Source organism: Choloepus didactylus, chromosome 1 (assembly GCF_015220235.1).
Source record: "Choloepus didactylus isolate mChoDid1 chromosome 1, mChoDid1.pri, whole genome shotgun sequence".
Classification (NCBI taxonomy): Eukaryota; Metazoa; Chordata; class Mammalia; order Pilosa; family Megalonychidae; genus Choloepus; species Choloepus didactylus.
The window spans coordinates 152,871,335-152,893,796 of NC_051307.1; the positions used below are offsets into that span (position 1 = coordinate 152,871,335).

Consider the following 22,462-nt stretch of genomic DNA (forward strand, 5'->3'; position numbering starts at 1 on the left):
CCTGGTATGCAGCTATTGATCTGGCAAATGCTTTTTTCTCAATTGCTGTCAGCAAGGACCACCAGAAACAGTTTGCATTTAGCTGGCAAGGCCAGCAGTTTACATTCACTGTGCTACCTCAGGGTTCTATCAACTCTCCAGCCCTATGTCATAATATTGTCCGCAGGGATCTTGATCATTTCTCCCTCCCACAAGACATCACACTGGTCCATTATATTGATGATATCATGTTGATTGGACCTAGTGAGCAAGAAGTAGCAACTACTCTAGATTTGTTGGTAAGGTATTTGCGTGGCAGAGGATGGGAGATAAATCCAACAAAAATACAAGGCCCTTCCACCTCAGTAAAATTTCTAGGTGTTCAGTGGTGTGGGGCCTGTCGAGATATTCCTTCTAAGGTGAAGGATAAGCTGCTGCATCTGGCCCCTCCTACAACCAAAAAAGAGGCACAATGTTTAGTTGGCCTCTTTGGGTTTTGGAGACAACATATTCCTCATTTAGGTGTGCTACTCCGGCCCATTTACCGAGTGACTAGAAAAGCTTCTAGTTTTGAGTGGGGACCGGAGCAAGATGAGGCTCTGCAACAGGTCCAGGCTGCTGTGCAAGCTGCTCTGCCACTTGGACCATATGATCCAGCTGATCCAATGGTGCTGGAAGTGTCAGTGGCAAATAGAGATGCTGTTTGGAGCCTTTGGCAGGCTCCTATAGGAGAATCACAACGCAGGCCCTTAGGATTTTGAAGTAAAGCTTTACCATCCTCTGCAGACAACTACTCTCCATTTGAGAAACAACTGTTGGCCTGCTACTGGGCCTTAGTAGAGACAGAACGCTTAACCATGGGCCACCAAGTTACCATGAGACCTGAGTTACCTATCATGAGCTGGGTGTTATCTGACCCACCAAGCCATAAAGTTGGGCGTGCACAGCAGCACTCCATCATAAAATGGAAATGGTATATACGAGATAGAGCTCGAGCAGGTCCTGAAGGTACAAGTAAGTTACATGAGGAAGTGGCCCAAATGCCCATGGCCCCCACTCCTTCCACCTTACCTTTTCTTGCCCAGCCCACAGCTATGGCATCTTGGGGAGTTCCTTACAGTCAGTTGACTGAGGAAGAGAAGACTCGGGCCTGGTTTACAGATGGTTCTGCACGATATGCAGGTACCACCCGAAAGTGGACAGCTGCAGCACTGCAGCCCCTTTCTGGGATATCCCTGAAGGACAGTGGTGAGGGGAAATCCTCCCAGTGGGCAGAACTTCGAGCAGTGCACCTGGTTGTTCACTTTGCTTGGAAAGAGAACTGGCCAGAGGTGCATCTGTATACTGATTCCTGGGCTGTTGCTAATGGTTTGGCTGGATGGTCAGGGACTTGGAAGGAACATGATTGGAAGATTGGTGACAAAGAAGTCTGGGGAAGGGGTATGTGGATAGACCTTTCTGAGTGGGCAAACAACATGAAGATATTTGTGTCTCATGTGAATGCTCACCAGAGGGTGACTTCAGCAGAAGAAGGTTTTAATAACCAAGTGGATAAAATGACCCGTTTCGTGGATACCAATCAGCCTCTTTCCCCAGCAACTCCTGTCATTGCCCAATGGGCTCATGAACAAAGTGGTCATGGTGGTAGGGATGGAGGTTATGCATGGGCTCAGCAACATGGACTTCCACTCACCAAGGCTGACCTGGCCACAGCCACTGCTGAGTGTCCAATTTGCCAGCAGCAGAGACCCACACTCAGTCCCCGATATGGCACCATTCCTCGGGGTGATCAGCCTGCTACCTGGTGGCAGGTTGATTACATCGGACCACTTCCATCATGGAAAGGGCAGCGATTTGTTCTTACTGGAATAGACACATACTCCGGATATGGGTTTGCCTTCCCTGCACGACATGCTTCTGCCAAAACTACAATACGTGGACTTACAGAATGCCTCATCCACCGTCATGGTATTCCACACAGCATTGCTTCGGACCAAGGAACCCACTTCACAGCAAATGAAGTGAGGGGATGGGCACATGCTCATGGAATTCTGTGGTCTTACCATGTTCCCCATCATCCAGAAGCAGCTGGGTTGATAGAACGGTGGAATGGCCTATTGAAGACTCAATTACGGCGCCAACTAGGTGGCAATACCTTGCAGGGTTGGGGCAGTGTTCTCCAGGAGGCTGTGTATGCTCTGAATCAGCGTCCACTCTATGGTGCTGTTTCTCCCATAGCCAGGATTCATGGGTCCAGGAATCAAGGGGTGGAAACAGGAGTAGCACCACTCACTATCACTCCTAGGGATCCACTAGGGAAATTTTTGCTTCCTGTCCCTGCAAGTTTAAGCTCTGCTGGTCTACAGGTCTTGGTTCCAAAAGGAGGAGTGCTTCCACCAGGAAACACAACAATAATCCCATTGAACTGGAAGTTAAGGCTGCCACCTGGCCACTTTGGGCTTCTTATGCCTCTGAATCAACAGGCAAGTAAGGGGATTACTGTACTGGCTGGGGTGATTGATCCTGACTATCAAGGGGAAATAGCACTGCAACTACACAATGGAAGTAAAGAAGAGTTTTCCTGGCATACAGGAGATTCCCTGGGGCGTCTCTTAGTACTACCATGCCCCGTGATTCAAGTCAATGGAAAACTGCAACAACCCAATCCAGGCAGGACTACCAATGGCCAAGAAACTTCAGGAATGAAGGTTTGGGTCACCCCACCAGGCAAAGAACCACGGCCAGCTGAAGTGCTTGCTGAGGGTAAAGGGAACATGGAATGGGTAGTGGAAGAAGGTCGTGATAAATATGAACTACGGCCACGTGACCAGTTACAGAAACGAGGACTATGATGATATGAATATTTCCTCCTCGTTTTGTGATGATTATGTTTGTATTTGTCTGTGAAGAAAATATTTTTGCTTTCTTCTCTGTCTTATCCCCTTATCATATGGCATAAGCTGTAACGTTCATTTTGAAGATATGGTTTTAGGTGATGTGTACGACTGCCAAGTTGACAAGGGGTGGACTGTGATGGTTGGGTTCATGTGTCAACTTGGCTAGGTGGCCTAGCTGTCTGGTCAAGTGGGCACTGGCCTGACGATTCCTGTGAGGCTATTTGAGGCTGGTTGGTTTGTCGGATCATCAGTCAATTGACTGCAGCTGACTGATGATTCATCAAGGGGCGTGCTTCCACAATGAGAGAATGCAATTGGCTGGATTTGGTCCAGGTGATCAGTTGGAGGCTTATAAGCCGGACAGTTAGAGAACCTTCACTTCTTCTTCAGCTGCTCAGTGAAGCTTTTCCTGGGGAGCTCGTCGAAGTTGCCAGTTCGTTTCCTGAGGAGTTAGTCAAAGTTGTCGGTTCGTTTCCCGAGGAGTTCGTCGGACGTCTTCCTTGGAGTTGACAGCTTGTTGACAGCTCTGCAGAATTTGGACTCTTGCGCTCCCGCAGTTGCGTGAGTCACTTTTACAATTTGATAATAAGAGACATCTCTCATTGATTCTGTTTCCAAGGAGAACCCTAACTAATACAGGTGCAAAAAGAATATCCAAAGAAATAATGGCTGAAAAATTCCTAAATTTAATGAAGGACATGAATCAAGAAGTTCAATGAATTCCAAATAGGATAAACTCTAAGAGATCCACATTGAGACACATTATAATCAAACTATTGAATGCCAAAGACAGAGAAGTCTGCAAGCGAGGAGCAATGCATCATGTACAAGGGAGATTTAAAAAGATTAAGTGCTGATTTCTTATCAGAAACCATGGAGGCAAGAAAGCAGTTGGGCAAATATTTAAAGTGCTGAAAGAAAAAAGTGTGAATTAAGAATTGTCTATCCATCCAGCAAAATTGTCTTTCAAAAATGAGGGGGATCATCTCACACCTACCAGAATGGCCACTATTAAACAAACAGGCAACTACAAGTGTTGGAGAGCATGTGGAGAAATTGGAACACTTATTCACCACTGGTGGGAATGTAAAATGGTACAGCCACTGTTCAGGACAGTCTGGCGGTTCCTCAGGAAGCTAAATACTGAGTTGCCTTACCAACCATCAATCCTGCTACTCAGGATATACCCAGAAAATCTGAAAGCAGACATTTGCACACCAATGTTCATAGTGACATTATTCACAATTGCCAAAAGAAGGAAACAATCCAAGTGTCCATCAACAGATGGATGGGTAAACAAAATGTGGTATATACATATGATAGAATATTAATCAGCAGTAAGAAGGAATGAAGTCTTGAGGCATGCAAAAACATGGATGAACCTTGAGGACATTATGTTAAGTGAAATAAGTCAGACCCAAAAGGACAAATATTTTATGATCTCACTGATATGAACAAATTATAATATGTAAAATCCTAGGCATAAAACATACAATATAGGTTGCTAGGATATATAGGATGAGGCTAAAGAATGGGGAGCAGTTGTTTAATATGTGCAGAACTAGAGTGAAATTAAATGTTTGGAAATGGACATGCCACGTTATTATGAGAATAATTAACAGTGCTGAATGGTGTGTGACTGTGGTAGAAAGGGGAAGTAGAGTCATGTATGTCATCAGAAGGAAAGTTGAGGGTTAAAACTTGGGAATGTATAACAGAGTGAATCTTGTGGGGAACAATGTCTGTGATTAACTGTACAAATACAGTATAAAAATACTTTCATGAACTACAGCAAATTATGACACTATTATAAGGAGTTAATACAGGGGTATATGGGGGAAAAGGTTCCCATCACAAACTGTGGACTATGGTTAACAGTAATATTGTAATACTCTTTCATCAACAGTAACAAATGAACCACACCAATACTATGGGTCAATAATATGGGGGGATAGGAAGTATGGGAGGATTAGGTTTTCTTTTTCATTTTTATTTCTTTTCTGAAGTAATGAAAATGTTCTAAATTTGATCATGGGGCTGTATGCACAACTATGTGATGATACTGTGAACCAGGGATTGTATACTTCTTTCTATGCTGTGTGACTATGTCTCAATAAAATTGCATTAAAAAATGAGGGGGAGATTAAAGCATTCCCATTAAATCATCCCTATAAGAAATGCTAGACAGAGTTCTCCAGGTTGAAAGAAAAGGACACTAGACAGTAGAGCAAAGCTGCATGAAAAAATAAAGGTCTCTGGTAAAGATAACTACATGGGTAAATATAAATACAGGTACTATTATATTTTAGATTTGTAACTCCACTTTTTTTTTTTTTTTACTTCTTACATGATCTGAAATGCAAATGTCATAAAAAAAGTGATAAATCTATGCTTTTGGACACAATGTATAAAGAAGAAATTTGTGACTGAGAACAACATAAAGGTGGGAGGATGGAAGGGTACAGGAACATAGTTTGTGTATGCAAAAAAGTATATGAAACCATATATCTGATAAGGGTTTAAGATCCAGAACATATAAACAACTCCTACAACTCAATAACAAAAAGACAAAACAACTGAAAAAATGGGCAAAGACCTTGAATAAATATTTCTTCAAAGATACACAAATGACCAATATGTACATGAAAAGATGTTCAACATCATTAGCTGTAAGGGAAACACAAATCAAAACCACAGTGAGATACCACCTCACAACCAGTAGAGTGGCTATTATTAAAAAAATTATAAGTTTTGATGAGGATGTGGAAAACAGGAACTCTCATACATTGTTGGTGGGAATTTAAATTGGTGCAGCTACTGTGGAAGACAGTTTGGCAGCTCCTCAAAATATTAAACATAGAATTACCATATGATCTGGCAATCCCACTTCTAGGTATATACCAAAAAATGCTGAAAGCAGGGACTCTGGCATATATTTTACACAAATGTTTACAGCAGCATTATCCACAAAAGACCAAAGGTGGAAGCAACCCAAATACCCATCAACAGATGAATGGATAAATAAAATGTGGTATATATGCACAATGGAACATTATTTGGCCATAAAAATGAACGAAGTTCTGATACATGCTGCAACATGGATGAACCCTGAAGATATCATGTTGAGAGAAATAAGCCAGAAACAAAAGGACAAATATTGCGTGGTTTCACTTAAATGAAATAACTACAAGGTGCAAATTCATAGGGACAGAAAGTAGATTATAGGTTACCAGGGGTGGGGGAGTTAATGCTTAATGTATATACAGTTTCTGTTTGGAGTGAAGGAAAAGTTTGATCACGGATGGTGGTGACAGTAGTACAACTTGTGAATGTAGTTAATGCCACTGGATTGTATGGTTGAGAGTGATTAAAATGGGAAATTTTAGATTTTGTATATGTTACACAATAAAAATTTAAAACAATAAAACAGTGAAAACTGCAAAGTATGTTTTTGTTTCGGAAGTACAAGTCTTAGTCCACATGTGAAATATTTTACTGAATTTTAGTAATATCTTTAAAAATTGAAGCTGATTCCTTTTAAATTATTTTTCTTATTTGTTCTTTAATTACTATTGACCTGTAATGTTATTTTTCATTACTGTGGCAGACTGATGGGTAGGTATATATTTTTTGCTTTCTTTTGAAAAAATTAATGTACTTTAAAAGTATTAATCCATTACTTTTCTCTTTTTGTACTGCAATAATTTTTTTAATTACTTTATTTATTTTATTGATATGATTATATATACAAAGCTCAATAAATAAAAAATTCATTGTTTCTTTTTCTGTCCATTATTATTATTAATTTCCTTTCATGATTATTACTGAAAATAATGTTGCATATAGGAGAGAGATATTAAAAAATTATCTGCTCCATAGGCCAGATACGACAAGATGCACTACTGCTTTCTAGAGCTGTGAAACAGCCTTGTAGATCCATAGAGTTTGGGATTGGAGAGCAGCCTTGCCTGAAGCGGCTGCCCCCTGCTGCTCAGGTGTGAGTTCACCCAGAAGGCTTGTGGAGGGTGGATTAACCCTCACTTTACCTTAGTCTTAGTTTTTTACTCAGAGGTGAACATTTAACTAAAATGTGAACTCAACTCCATGAGGACAAGAAGTTTATCTCATTCATTACTGACCCCAAGAACATAGCAGGCAGTCAATAAATTTTTGTTGGATAAAAGAAATAATTTGGTGCTACTTTGCATATGTTAAAGTTTGCATTTGTGAATATTTCTGAGTGCTTTGTGTGACTATTCCCAGCACAAATGACAGCCACATCAAGAACAGACATCTTGTCATTTACTTCTTTTGCATCCCCACCCCCTGTCATACTAGAAATGCATTAATTGCAGACTGTCTAACCATTACAAGGCCAGGACTCAAAATGGTATTCTGAAAAAAATCGAGAATGGCCAAGGAGTCTAAAATTCAATAAAATAAAATGGTATCGTTGATTCTCTTCTTACCAAATCAGTTTTGTTGTTTTTTTGTTGTTTTTGTTTTTGTTTTTTTTTTTTTTTGGGGGGGGGTTGTGATACCACTCATTAGAAAGAAAAACACTCACCTTATTAAAAGACATTATAGATAATAGTTATCTTTGTCTAATCTTAATCATTTATTTCTCACTCATGTAACTGATGTTCAGGAATGCATCTGACTGTGTTTTCAGAATTGTCGCGGGATGTATTCAGAGTAGGAAGGGAGGCATGTAACTTTTAAAGAATCTGAGCTGCTCATACAAGAGGTTGTTTCAAAGATAAGTAATATAAACTGTTAGTGTTAAAAGACTCTAAACATCTAGGCATAGTCCAGCCTCTTCGGTTTATAAATAAAGAAACCAGAACCCAGAGAGTACAAGACTTTTGTCCAAAAGTCTCACAGGGTGGAGATAGAGTCAGGTCTAGAATCCAGCAATCCTGACTCCTGCCCACGTGCTCTCCTAAATGACAGAGCATCTGCAATACAAGAAAATGGCTCTATATTTGTTTACTGCATTAAATTCCCTAAAGTATTTAAGATAGGTGTTCCAGAGCTACAGCTATTCATAGAGGCGTTTGACTAGACAATGAAAAAGAATGTTATACAGGTATCATTACATTGGCAGATAACAGTATACTGATTAATGAGGATTTGAAGATAAATTTAACAACCACTTACAGTATATACATTTAAAAGGGAGAATTAATAAATATTTACTGAGCATCAACCATGTACATGGCACTAGTTAACTACTACAGAAATTGCAACGATGAATAAATAATAGCACATATGTAATACCATATGCCAGTCTCTGTTCTAAGTGTTTTACATTCATTAATACATTTGCTCTTCACAACAATCCTAAGCATAGCTGCTGTTATCATCATCCTCATTTTACTGATGAGGAAATTGAGGCACAGAGAACTTCACAAAGGTCATGCAACTAATAAGTTGACCTTTACTAATCTGGTCATCTGGCTTGATACACTATGCAAACTATGCTCTATTTTCCATCTTGAGGAGCATAACCATAAGAAAAGGTAAATGACAATACAGATTTAAATAAGAGTTAATAAAGACTATAATATCCACAAGGCAAGGCAGAACATAGAGGCCAAGTGATTGGTAAGTCAGAACTCTTTGGGTGCAAGTGACAGAAATTCACTTTAAAATAGCTTAAGTTATTTGAAGAGCTATTTATTTAGTTATTGTCCATATCAGAAAAATTTGAAGGAAGAATTGCAGGAACTGGTAGCAGGAACTGCCCCTCATCCTCCCTTTCAGAAGAATCTGGTGCCTCAAGTTGCGGGGACTTCCTGGGTTCTATGCTGTGCACCAGCTTCCATCTGCAGACATTCGGATTTCAGCTTTTCCAGCCTGCTGGGGTAGTCACCACAGACCTAGCCACTATCCATGTTCCAAAAATGAATTCACATTGACTCTTCACCCATCCCCTTTGTCCTTGTGGACTTTTTGGTTTCTTTGTTGTCATTTTTTGTGGAGTTTTGGAAGAAACCAAAGAAAATTGCATGCTTTTAAGCTGCAGTGTTTAACCAGAAGTCTACTCTGAGGATTTTCAAATAATTTTCTGTGAAGATGCCACAGTGGCTGCCTCCTGACTTGGGAGTGGTGGGGTAGTGGGGAGCAGAAAGAGAGGAGAGGAGTGGGCAGGCTCTGTTTCCCACCCCTATACCAAGCAGAAAACTCTGCTCTTTTCTGTTTTACATTTTTTTCTTCTAAGATTTCATTTGAAAAGGAGCCTTTAGCTAAAAATAGAAAACCTTAAAAACCACTGCACAGCACCAGGCTGCCGCCTACATATTTTATAGAGTTATAATCATGGTGTAATACAATTTTGTATTCTGGTTTTTATTTTTTTATATTAGATTACATTATAAACATGTTTCCATATTTCTGTAGCTTTTTCATAATCAGTTTCTTAACCTAGTACCTGGCACATGGTAGGGCCTTGATAAATAGTTGAGTGAATGAATTATAATATTTAATAATTGCATTTTTATTAATTTTTATTATAGATAATACCATCAGGCATATAGCTGTTTACTTCTGTCAAATTTATTTATTCATTCATCTATCCAGCACATATTTGTTGAATACCTACTATGTGCCAGGCACTGGTGGTTCGTGGTGGGAATACGGCAATGAAGAAAACAAACGAAGTCTTTTCCACTCAGAGCTAACAATCTAAAAGGGTAAACTGACAGGTGAATTGACAATCACAACACAGAAGTATAAAAGTCATGGAAAACAAAACAGGCTAAGGGAGCACATAGTAAGAGCCCCTAATGCAGACTGGAAAGTCTGGGAAGGCTTCCTGGGCAAGAGAGCTAAGGTGAATTCTAAAAATTAAACAAGATGTGACATATACAGAGGGGAAAACAAATGCTTCATGCAGAGGAAGCAGCAAGTTCACAGCTAGAGACAGAAGATACCAAGGCCCATCTCAGGAGCTGGAAGAGGTTCGGGGTAACTGGAGGGCAGAGTGCACGCCAAGTGAGAGTTCCGGAGATGAGCTGGAGAAGAAGGCAGGAACAGAAATTTATTTTCTCAGGTTTCCAGGAGTTAGAAATCTGAAATAGGGTGTCAGCAGACCCATGCTCTCTCTAAGGGCTCTAAGGGAAGTTCCTACCTTGCCTCTTTACCTCGATTCTGATAGCTGCTGGCAATCTTTGGTGTTCCTTGGCTTGTAGCTGTAAAACACTCCAATTGTCTTCACATGACCTTCTTTCTGCATGACTCTCCTTTTTACAAGGGCACCAGCGATTAGATTTAAGGTCCTCCTTAATCCAGTATAATCTCATCTTAACTAATTATATCTGCAAAAACCTATTTCTAAATATGGTTGTATTCTGAGATTTCAGGTGGACATGAATTTTTGGAGGTCACTATTAAATCATTAGAGGGATGACATGATCACATTGTGTTTCCAAAAAATAACCCAGTATGGTTGCTATATGAAGAATGGGTGGAGGGGAGAAGACAAGACTGTTTGTAAGAAAGAACTTTTAGGAATAGTGGAGAATATAAAACAATGACAATGGGAATGAAGAGAAGTTGATAGGTTCTCTAGGCACGTGTAGAAGCAGTATCTCTTGGTGGCTGGATGTGGGAAGTGAGAGAGAAGTGGGAGACTAGAATGACAGCAGGATTTCTGGTTTAGGCAATCAGTGGTTTATGATGCCATTTATTAAGACAGAGACAGAATGAGAGAAGTCAGTGAGTTCAGTTTGACACATTGGGATAAGTTGCCTCCATGTGGAGGTGTCCAGGAAATAATTTGAAATGTGGTTCAGAAGCACAGGAGAGAGGTCTGGATTGCTTCAGGGTCTGGGTATTCTCAGCATGAAGTTGGTAAGTGACTGGAACAGAAAAGGAATGGCAAGATCTCTCAGGGTGATATGTCGAGGGAGAAGAAAGGAGGAGTGCAGTCAGATTCCCTAGGCATACCCATACTTAAGGATGAGCCGAGGTTGATGAACCTGCTAAAGAGACAGAAAGAGCAGCCTGAGATGTTGGATGAAACCCAGGGATAGTGCCGGGTTATGGAAGCCAAGAGAAGACAGTGAAGGGGGAACGGTCAGTGTGACAAATATGATATGAACAGAAAGTGGCAACAAGAGCATCACTGGTGTGCTTGATAAGGCAGTACCAAGCAGAATGATGGGCAGAAGCGAGGTTGCAGTGGGTTGAGAAGCGTCTGAATTCCAGACAAGGTGTCTAGACAAGACTTTCAAGAAGTATGGCTGAAAGACAGAAGAGAAAGATAGGGCCTAGCTGGAAGAGAAGGTCAAAGAGACTTGAGCACATTTTTAATGCTACTAGTGGCTCCCTATTTCCATCTATATAAAAACAAAACAAAACTAGCAGCAAAAATCCCCAGTCTACTTACTACTCAGGGTCCTCCGAAGTTTGGCTCCAATCAGCTTTATTTTCTACCAGTCTACCACCACTCTGTAATGCAACCAAACAGGTTCATCACTATTTCCCAATCATGCTGCAGAATTCACCCCTCCATTTCTTGGTGTGTGCTGCTTCCTGAAATGGCCTTCTCACTTCCCCTTGGTACTGCCCACCTCTAACTCTTGGGAACCCCATGACTCTCCATCCTGAGAATCCCCAGAACTCATTTTTTGTCCCACTCATATGTCCCTCATTATCTTCTGTATTCACATTATTTGGGTATTTCTTTTACGCCCCTACTTGACTATAAATTCCTTGAGGGCATAGGATGTGGCTTACTTAGAACTTTGTAAGCCCTTTTAACACAGTAAGAGTTCAATAAATGTGAATAAGTAAACAAATGGATAAAAGTATCAATGAACATGAAAGTGTTTCCCTACTAAACACAGTTGATGTCCTGACAAGAGGCAACCCTCTTGTCATATTTTGGGCCCCCATGTTCTCATTACATAGTAGCACCCTGGGCACTTAGGAGGTACCAGGCATAATATCTGATTTACTCTTTTTTTTTTTTTTTTTTGGATCCATAATGATTTATTAATATTTCTAGATTTCACACCTATATATACATATACATTTTCTCTTTTTATACCACATTAACATCTGCCAAGTCCTTACTATGTGCCAGATAATACTGATAACATTTAAAGAACATATTATGTGCCATACACAGTACTATTTCATATAAAGGAACTATCTTCACAAATCCCTCTAAAGTGGGTATTGAAATTAGTCATGTTGTATAGATGCAAAATTGAGTTGTCATTCAGTTGTGTTTTGATTCATTTAGTCCTCACATCCACCCTGGGATACTACCTGTGTATCTTTTTTAACAAGTGGAGAAATTTAGGCACAGAAAAGTTTAGTAAATTGCACCTTCTGATAGCCTGGTTATGGTAGTACTAGGATACAGGTCACATCAGCCCCTTAACCTCCTTGCTGGGCTGCTGCACTTCTGTTTCCTCTGATGGCTAATGAGCAATTTATGAGGATTCATGGTTGAGACTGTAAATATCCTGCCCCTCAATAAACTTTTCTCTCTAGCTTTAATATTTACTGAGGCTTCTTGCCCAAACCAGTCCATAAAATAGCTACAAACTTCCCAACTTGACCACTTTTTCCACTGCATTACTTTTTATATCTTCATTGGAGTAAAATAAAAATAAACCTCCCCAACTCATAATAAAACATGGAAACTGACACATATAAAAATCACATGACAAATGAAAAGCTTTAGATCTTTCTAAAATTCACATGACAATAAACTTAGTACGTAAACAATTAGACATGAATCATGCAAAAAAAAATCATACTTCTTGCCTTAATTCTTCTTTGAGCTAATAATATTAACAACAATTTACATGCAATGACTATGACCCACTAAAACACAATGGTTGATGAATTATTTTATATATAAATTTCTAATTCAATATACAGACTGCGGAAAGGCACTGTCTTGATCCCACAGCCAAATCACAGTAGCTTAAAGAATAACTTTTTTGAAAAATGCTGTTTTGTATATTAAGAATCATGTTTTTGGCAGGGCAGTGAGCAATAAAAGCTTTCCCAACAGCTTAAAACATTCAACAGTTTGAAGTCACTAAATTTACAATTAAGAAGGAGAAGTTTCCAAGCCAGTCAGTATTCTGAGCCTGGAAGTCCAGTAAATTTCTGTTATCTCTTCACTCAACTCCACAATGCTCAGGTGAAGAACATCTCTCTTAAAAGAGCTGTTTTCATCAGTTCTATTTCAGGAGGTAGATATTTGGGAATATAGACAACTTTTTCACCTTATTAAACTGGAATGAATAGTAAATTTGCAAAGCTTTTTAAACATGAGTCTCCTATGTCCCAACCCACACAGGAGCAGGCACCTTTGGGGCCTGAGGGTAAAATCTGCAACACACCAGTCCGTGTGCCCCGTAAGCAGGGAACCTGCAGGGCGTGGTGAGGTCCAGGGCTTAGTGGTGGGGGGCAACATAGAGTTGACTGCAGACCTTTTCCACCATTAATTGCAATCATGGAAGTGCCCTTTTCTTGGTATTGCAATTTCACTGGAGGCTTTTCATTAAGACCTTGTTCCTCTGAACACATTTGGGACACAACATATTGTCCTCCATGTGTGGGGGTGGAAAATTGCAGGCAGGTAACAAGAAGAGTGCACTCACTCTCCCTTGTTTTTCAGGAACCCAGGCTTGTCCAGCATGAAATTGCAAGTGAACCCAACCATCTGTGTTTGCAGGGAGACTTCTTCCATGTACCACACACCACCTGACATCACAGTCCTCCTGTGGGGATTCCCCTGCCTCCAGCCTGCCGGCCCTGGCTGCAGTTCTCGTCCAGGAGGCCATCACAGCCTCCTGCTCGGAAGTCCTCACCACAACTGTATTCTCTCCCTCAAGACGACTCGATTCTTCAAGGGCAGATATTCCCTCCTCAGGGGGAGGAGCCACTTCCGGAGGGTCAGTGCCCTCAGAAGACAGCTTCCTTTTCTCAGAATGTTCCAGAGGCATTTCCCCCATTGATTTTCTTTGAGACTGTGTCAGGATCTTGGCCTCCTTCGCTGTGACAGGAAAATCCTTTTGGTTTGGGTAAGCATGTTCACAGAGCCGCTTATATGCTTCTAATTTCTGGCCTTTGGTGCTCAGCTTTAATTGCTGGCACCAGGCCCGCAGGACATCTCGGTGAAGCAGGTTGGCTGGTGGCAGTTTAGATGGTAATGGAGGGATTGCTATCTTCTTCCGAAGTTTGGGGCTGTGGTTGCTTGGTGCATTCTCTTGTAAACAGGAAGCTTTGTCATCTTTCAGGGGCTTTTTTCGTTTGGTGCCCTTAGCTGAGGTTCTTGATAAACCTGATGTGCTTGGTTCACTGGAAGCCCACTGCTCGTCTTTCGTTTCTACTGACACAGGCTCAAATTTGAGAGTCACGCATTCTTCCCCCGACTTCTCTGTGGAGTTCCACTCCTTGCCTTTTGCATTCTCCATAGTCAGAAAAGAAGTTGGGGTTGATAAAATTCTACTTCTGCCATCTGATTTACTCTTTAGTCTTATGATGTAGCTACTATCATCATCCCATTTTGTAGATAAGGAAATTAAGGCTCAGAGAGGTTCAGTAACCTGTCAAGGTCACACAGATAGAGAATGGCTGCTGGCCCTCAGAGACTGTGCTCTTATCCAGGACACAATGCTGCCAGTGATGACTTCTCTCTGCTTTCATTGCTGATTTGAAGAATGGAGAAAAATAATTTTAGGAAATACTTTAACAGTTCTAGGAGTAACAGTCATACAAAAGATTGTAAATTGTCCTACTCTGGGAAGCTTTGTCAGATGAGTAGAAAAATTAGTGGATTTTGTCATTTTTCCTTCTATAATATGTAGAACTGCCAAGAAATAGCCAGGTAGAACACCATTAATGAAAAACAAGGCATTAGATCACTTCAGAAAGAAGAGGAGTGGCTAGATAGTGAAAACAGTCACATTTTAAGTTTTCATTTGACAACATTTAGTATTTAGTAAATTCAGAATGTTCAACTCCTTGGCATGATTCTGAGAATCAATTTCTTTCAAAAATTATATTTGTTAGCGAGTTTCCTAGGAACATTCTTTCTTGGTAACACAAAATTAGGTGACCTTAGTTCTTCAAACTTGTAAAATGATTTTTTTGCTTACATGATTTTATTTTTCCTAGGACAGAAACATCAAACATCAAGCATAGCAATTTGTCACTGGCTTGAATGAGAACTCTGCCCTCATTCCTAGGTAATGATCCAGGAGTTGGACTGTATTTTCTGTTTTCATAAACATGTTGTGGAAGGTCTTTTTCCATTCATTTAATATTACTCACTATTTCTTGACAATGATTATTTAACAATTCATTTGTTTTTCTTTGGGATACCATTTCTAATTAGATATTCATTATAATAAATTAAAATGTAGCTTAATTTTTGCTAATGGACTGTGGCATCCCTCATATTAGGAAAAAATTCTATCTCTGTGGCACTATTAAAACACTGAATTCCAGGAATATTCAGAAACATCAAGTAATAGTCCCTACTTTGGCCAGATTCCCTGTAATGTCATTGTGCCTTTTCCCAAATAGTCTATTAGAATGCTGTTTTCTCATCTTTTAAAGATGAGCAAGCCAACTTTGATGTGAAAGATTTCTCTTCTGGCCCCTTTCTTCTATCTGAGCATCTGTCTTCCACCAAAAATTATTCATGGAAGCTCTTTCTAAAATAAAAGTGAAATTAAAATATTGTATTTTAAGATCCTCTCTCCCCATAGATGTAGAAAATCAGTTCTGTCAAGATTCACTACCATCTAAAAGTTTTATAGCCAATTTACTCTTTATTCCTTTTTACTTAATGAAAAATTCAGAAGTTGTTTAAAATAGTTTTCTTCCATAGAGGATTTTAGACAGGAACTTACCTTTCAGAGGCACTAAATGCCACATTTTTAGGCATAAAACAGCTGTGCTTTATCCTTTGCTCCAGGCCCCAGGGTAGTAGGTAGAGCGTGTCCCATCATACATCCGCGTAGAAGCCAAAATACAGATGAAAAGTTAGGAGTAACCACCAGTGCAAGCAGCTTGGTTTATCTTCACTCTTATATAGTATAAAAGGCACCATTTCTGATATCAGATAGGACTGGATTCAAATCCTCAAGAAGACTTTCCTAGCTCTGTGAAAACTGAACTAAACCTCTATTTTCTCATTTACAAAATGGAAAAAACAATACTGCAGCTGTCAGGGTAAATCAGGAGACAGAAATTACACCAATTATCTGAGCAGTGAGAATTTAATGTAAAAATGTTAACTAGGTGCAAAGCTGTTAACTAGGTAACGAGAAGGAATGGTAGCAACTACAGGAAACAGCGACCACTCCTAGAGGTGGGGAAGGAAATGGGGAAGAGACTGCAGCAGGAACCCTGTGGACCTCTGAGGATGGGCACAGGCAGGCTGGTGCTGGTGTCTCTGCGGGAATACAATGAGTGAGGCCAGTAAGGGGAAAACTGCAAACCCCAAACTGTATTCAGATGCTGCTCTGGGTAGGAACTGCCTCTGCTGGGGTGACTATGCATTGCTGGCAGAACGCTCACAGGAACGGGAAGTAGACTTAGGCCCACAGGAAGGAGCAAGTCTCTTCTCCCTTCTCCAGTCTTGTGGTCTCCCTCTGGCATCCCTGTTGGCAGAGGCCAACAAGGAATGGTGGGCAAATGAGAAACCTCTTCTGCAGAGTCTGGCCCCTGCATCACAAAGCAGAGAGAGGTCAGCACAGAGCTGAGAGACAATAACGTAATAACTGGCACAAATGCCATTTATTGAGCACTTATTCCATGTCACACAAACTGCTAAGTACTTTATATGTATTACCTTATTTAATTATCTTAACTTAATGGAGTATTCCAATTTTACAGGTGAAGGAACGAAGACCAAGTACCTTGTTCATACAACTAGTAAGTAAGGAAGCCAGGTTTATCCTACTCCCTAATCTCTCTGCTGTATAAAACAAGATGTTATCTGGGTCTTGTCTCTGAAAGCAGATTTTATTTCTCCCCTAACATATTCAATACATGCAGAGCTTGGAGATTCCTGGGGAGAGGTGAGAGGAGTGAAGAGTTGGGCAAATTCACAGAGGAGCAGAGAGATCTCCTCCCAGGAGGAAGGAGACCTGTCTTGTGGTTCAGAAGTATTCATCATATGTCCTTGACAATTGGAAGATGGTAAGAAAGGGTAAGAGAGCCCCAAGGAAATTCACCATCCAGGAAGGAGAAGACTGAACTAAGGCTGGGCTACTGGAGGGGAATATTTGTGCTCGTTGCCGAAGCCTTGGCAGCTGGCATGATCCAAGAGGGCTGCTGAGGTGGAGGGTGCTCCAGAAGAGCTGTAAAGCTGGGGTGGAGTTCCTGAGGTCACAAAGGGAAAACACATCTAGCATCTTTCTTTGTATCTTGAGCTATCACTGTGGCCTGGGCAAGGATCAGCACGGGGGCACTGCTGTGGGAGAGCCATCCCTGTCCACCAGGGCTGAGCAAGGAGCTTCAGTTGTAGTGAGAACAGCTGTGAGGAGAAATGGCATCTTTCTGGACTTTCCAGGTTTCAGTGAGGACACTACAGGCTTTTGTGGCAGCAATAGCACATTTGGAGCAGCTAGCTTCAAACAGGTCCAGAGGAAGCTCAGAGAGCACTGTTGAGGTAAGAGCCACAGGGCTTAGAGAAGAACACATTACGTCTCCCTTAGTGAAGAACACATTCCCTGGAAATAAACTCTGGCATGGAGATTTATTTTTTTAAACCAGAAATGAAAAAGTGGTATATTTTTATCTTTTTTAAAAATAGGGTATTTTATTGTTAGACAAAGTGCCTTAGGCCATTTTTTGTGCATTTTTCACTTTGTTCTTTCTGTTATGTGTGTTATTTTTATATGTAACCTCAGTTCCCTCTTTAGGTTTTTTTATTCTTTTTTTATTTTATTTTTTAATTCAATTTTATTGAGATATATTCACAAGCCATACACTCAACAACAGCATACAATCAATTGTTCACAGTACCATTATATAGTTGTGCATTCATCACCACAATCAATTTCTGAACATTTTCATTACCACACACATGAAAGAAATAAGAATAAAAGCTAAAGTATAAAAAAACACCCAAAACATATCATACCCCCCATCCCTCCCTATTGTTCATTTACTTTTTGTCCTCATTTTTCTACTCATCTGACCATACACTGAATAAAGGGAGTGGGAGCCACAAGGTTTTCACAATCACATGGTCACACAGTGTAAGCTATATAGTTATACAATCATCTTCAAGAATCAAGGCTACTGGGTTGCAGTTCAACAGTTCCAGGAATTTCCTTCTAACTACTCTGATACACTAAAAAGTAAAAAGGGATATCTATATAGTGCATAAGAATAACCTCCACAATGACCTCTTGACTCTATTGGAAATCTCTCAGCCACTGAAACTTTATTTTATTTCACTTCTCTTCCCCCTTTTGGTCCAAGAAGGCTTTCTCAATCCTACAATGCCAGGGCCAAGCTCATCTCCATAAGTCATGTCCCATGCTGCCAGGGAGATTTACACCCCTGGGAGTCATGTCCCATGTAGGGTGTAGAGCAATGAGTTTACCTGCAGAGTTGGCTTAGAGACAGAGGCCACATCTGAGCAACAAAAGAGGTTCTCTGGGGGTGACTTGAGATGGAGATTTGCATGCAGGTAGTTCACTGAGAGGTGCAGTCAGTTACAACACCTATAAAGAAGTGAGGGAAGCAGGGTTGGGCAGAAAGAGAAGTTGAACTGGAATGCAGATGCAGAGGCTGACTCTTTCTTCAGCTGAAACTAGGATAGCCCTTCAGGGTCTTCCCGTATTGGGTCTATCTTTTAATTCCTGCCTAGACCAATAATAGGAATGTCCCTGACCAGTGTTTGCAACCTTGTCCTGAGGGAAATTCCTGGAGAGATGTCAGCTGGGAACCCTCAGCAGAACGAATTCTGGCCTCAAAGTGGCATTATATTTGCTAAACCTTTCTTTGCCTCCATGACCTCATCTATAAACTGTGGGTATTAATCATTCCTAACTCATAGGATTACTGCAAAAAGTGAATGAGATAACCTACATAAAGTTCTTAAAACTATGCCTGGCATATCGCAAGGTCTCAATTAGTAAAAGATGTTATTATTATTTACAATGTCCATTCTTCAGTATTTAAGGACTGTCTGGAGGACCAGCTGTACCCACCCTTCCCAGGCATGTATTTGCAGGAAGAAGAGGGGAGTCCTCTGGAAAATATTCAGCCTAAGGGAGAAAAAGTTGGGACTCTAGGCCTGACCCAAGAGCAATAATAAGCCAACACTGAGGGAGAGGCAGGGTTCTGAGTCATCTGCCCCCATATGAGGAGCCAGCCCAGCCTCTATGGATTCATTGTGCAAAAAGGCTGCAAGGAAGAATAATTAACAACTCACTAGACTATTTGACTAAAATCTTTGTAGCCAAATAAGCATAGTCCCTCTCAGAATACCATGCTTGCCCAGCCCAGCAGCTCTGGGAGGGCAGCTGTGAGATACTCGTCAAGCAATCAACTCAAGCTCAAGTCCACCTCTCCACCTCTGTGCCCCTCATCTATCTGCTGCTCTCAGTGCTTGTACTCAGGCTCCAAACTGGGGTTTGCACAGGATGCTGCAAACAGGAATTGACCTTGGCTCCATGGCTCTATGTCCTTGGCCTTACAATCACAAATAATGGTGACTCAGCCCCATCTCTGACTCACCTGTCACCCATCTGTCAGATAAGGACTGGGTGGCAGAAGTAGGGGTAAAGGGTACTATCATCATGCAAGGTTCCTGTTGGAGAAGGGGAAGAGACAACACTTTTTGAAGGGTTTGTCCTCTTTAGCAATGTAAGGGGTGTCTCTGCTGCCTCTGGAGGGCATTGGAGGCTGAAGCAGCCGTGCTGGTATTTGGGCACCCTGTCCTTGGCAGTCATGGAAACATCATCACAGGAGACCACAGGCAAAGTGGGGAGGAGATTACAGGTGCTGAGTGCTACCCATAAGAATTATTTCACAAGTACACACGAGATGCCTCATTAAAGTCTCTGGGTGCTCCCCAGAATAATTTGGAAGGAAGTTGGTGGGGGTTGGGGGTGGGGGGCTGGAGATCCCATAGAATAGTGGGGACAAAGCCAGATGTGATGGTGAGGTTCATGTGTTAACTTGGCCAGCTGATGGTGCCCAGCTGTTTGGTGAAACAAGCACTGGCCTGTTACTGTGAGAACATTTTGTGGACTTAAATCTTCAGTAAGTTGATTTCATCTATGGTAACTTCCATATACAATCAACTGAGGAGATTGCCTTCAACAGTGAGACATGTCTGTTCCAATCATCTGAGGGCTTTAAAAGGAGAAGTGATGATTTCAGCAGCCAGAAAAGAGAATTTTCTTCTCTATTTCAGCCTGGGGAATTCATCAAAAACCTTCATTGGAGTTCCCAGCTTGCAGCCTGCCCTACAGAATTTGAATTTGTGCATTCCCACAGTCACATGAGACAACTTTAATAAAATCTCATAATACTTACAGATATATTCTGTTGGTTTTGTTTCCCTAGAGAACCCCTGACTAATACACTAGAGAATTCTACTTCTTATGTTCTTGTGACACTGTTTGTCCCTCCCATCTGCCTCTCACCACCACTGCCACCAGCCTTGTGTGGCCTAAGGTATTAAGAATTACATGGGGGTAAATGACGTCTGTTGTTTCTTCCATCCGCCTCAGTTCTTCCTACTGGTAACCACAGCACAATTTCCCTCTAGGGGACTATCAGCTCTTCCATTCTCAATTCATACAATTACGATAGGGTTGACTCTACCCTTGGCTAGAGGTATGGGTATGGGACTCAGGCATAGCTATTCAGAAAGAATATCTTTTTTTTGGACATGACTGGTTTGGAGATGGGCACATCATCCAAACAGGGACAGTAAAACTCAATGAGATTTCTGCTGGGATTCCTAGGAAAAGGATAATTACTCCTTTTCTAATAGGCTCGAATAAGGCTGGCTTCTGCCACAGGCATCTTGTGACCACAGAGACAGTAATGTTTGGAAATTGAGTCAAATGGTCAGGAATGTAAAAGACATGCAGAAAATTTAGTTCCCCTTCTCTTTCTTCATTTAATCCTGCAACAACTATGAAAGATACATAGGAATGATAATTTTATTGTCTCCTTGAAAAGGTGATAAAAATATTTCCTGGAGATGTTGAGTGACTGTCTTCTGGCTAATAGTTGATAGAGCTTGGGGTTGGCCACCTTCTAATTTAAAAAATAGAGAAAGTCAGCAAGATAAGCACACCAAAACATGGGATTGTCTTGAGGATAGTTTTAGAAAATTATTTGATTATTTGATGCTTCAAACATTTTCTGTTTGTATCTATTAATGTAATTAATTTTATTCTGCTATTGGTCATATTTATAACCCCATATAGTGCCTCATACTAATGGAGAGAAAAAATGTCTTTAAGAAATAAATTCAACTGATCCATAAGAATTTATTAGATGCTGAGAAACTTCGCCATCAACCCCTACTTATTTCCTCAGCTTCTGTGTCCCTGGCTTTCCAGAGCTGCCTGCTGAGCTGCCCAACTGCTGACAGAGTTTGGCAATAGTTGCCACAAAAATTAGTTCTAGGTGTAGGTAGCATTTAAACTGCCTACTCCCAAACATGAGTCAGTCTCCTGGGAGTACTCGTGTTGAGTGGATGCCCAAGGATATTGAGACAAATAGACAGACAAACAAATTGGTTCCTTCTGTTGTCCACCCCAAATTATCCATGGTTTCAATCTATCCACCTGTGAAAATCTCTTATTGTAAAACTTGGAGGTAGACTTTTGCCCATTCAGTCAGTCATTCATCCATGAGACAAATACTAGTCACGCACTGGGGTAGACTCTGCAAAAACAAAGTCCATGAATAGACAGCTCTTGCCTTCAACAGGTTAACAATTTACACAGAGAGAGACCAACACCTATAAGAACAAGGGTTCTAAAGGGATTTTGATGTTGCCATACAGGTGTGTACAGAATACAGTGGGGAGGGTGGGGCAAGACAGTGGAGTGGTGAGATGTACATTTTATTTACTCCTCCAGGGCAGTAGCTAGAAAGCCAGGAACTGCATGGACCGGACACCACAGAGCAATTTTACTTTGGGCATACTTCATACAACACTCATGAACACGTGGAACAGCTGAGATCAGTGAAATCTGTAAGTTTTCACTGCCAGGGACCTGCGCTCCTCCCTGCCAGGCTCAGTCCCGTAGGAGGAGAGGCCGTCGGCACTGGGAATAAGGAGGAAGAACTGCAGTTGTGGCTCTTATCAGAAATTCATTCTATTGATCCAAACTCCAAGTATAGATAGACTGAGACCAGACACCAGAGAATCCGGGAGCAGCCAGCATGGTGGAGACAAGATAGGGACAGCAAAAACAGCAAGGAAAACCCAAAAATAAAAGTGGAGAATTTTCGGAGTTCTGGTGAACACAGAACTGGGAAGGGCAGAGCTCAGGCAGAGTCAGGCTCATATGCAAATCCAGAAGGTGAGTTTCTTTGTCTGAAAAACCAGTTTCTCT

The 22,462-nt window shown here is 41.1% G+C and overlaps 1 protein-coding gene and 1 long non-coding RNA gene across 2 annotated transcripts; one reads left to right on the forward strand and one right to left on the reverse strand.

Annotated features, from left to right (window-relative positions):
* Nucleotides 1–13,390: 13,390 nt before the first annotated feature.
* On the reverse strand, nucleotides 13,391–14,323 carry LOC119527568 (developmental pluripotency-associated protein 4-like). Its single transcript, XM_037827724.1, has 2 exons — nucleotides 14,267–14,323; nucleotides 13,391–14,221 (listed from the first exon to the last, which is right to left on the reverse strand). Exons 1-2 carry the CDS (start codon nucleotides 14,321–14,323, stop codon nucleotides 13,391–13,393), a joined length of 888 nt encoding a protein of 295 aa, XP_037683652.1.
* LOC119527572 lies at nucleotides 13,812–20,351 on the forward strand. The gene is made up of 5 exons (XR_005215438.1): nucleotides 13,812–13,930; nucleotides 15,032–15,097; nucleotides 16,755–16,793; nucleotides 16,917–17,060; nucleotides 20,296–20,351. It is a non-coding gene; the product is annotated as an uncharacterized LOC119527572 (long non-coding RNA).
* Nucleotides 20,352–22,462: the final 2,111 nt, after the last annotated feature.

Coding starts and splice junctions, on each gene's coding strand:
- LOC119527568 (XM_037827724.1), bottom strand. CDS start 14,323: ATGGAGAATGCAAAAGGCAAGGAGTGGAACTCCACAGAGAAGTCGGGG. Junction 14,222..14,266: donor AGAAGTCGGGGGAAGAATGC/GTGACTCTCAAA, acceptor ACGAAAGACGAG/CAGTGGGCTTCCAGTGAACC.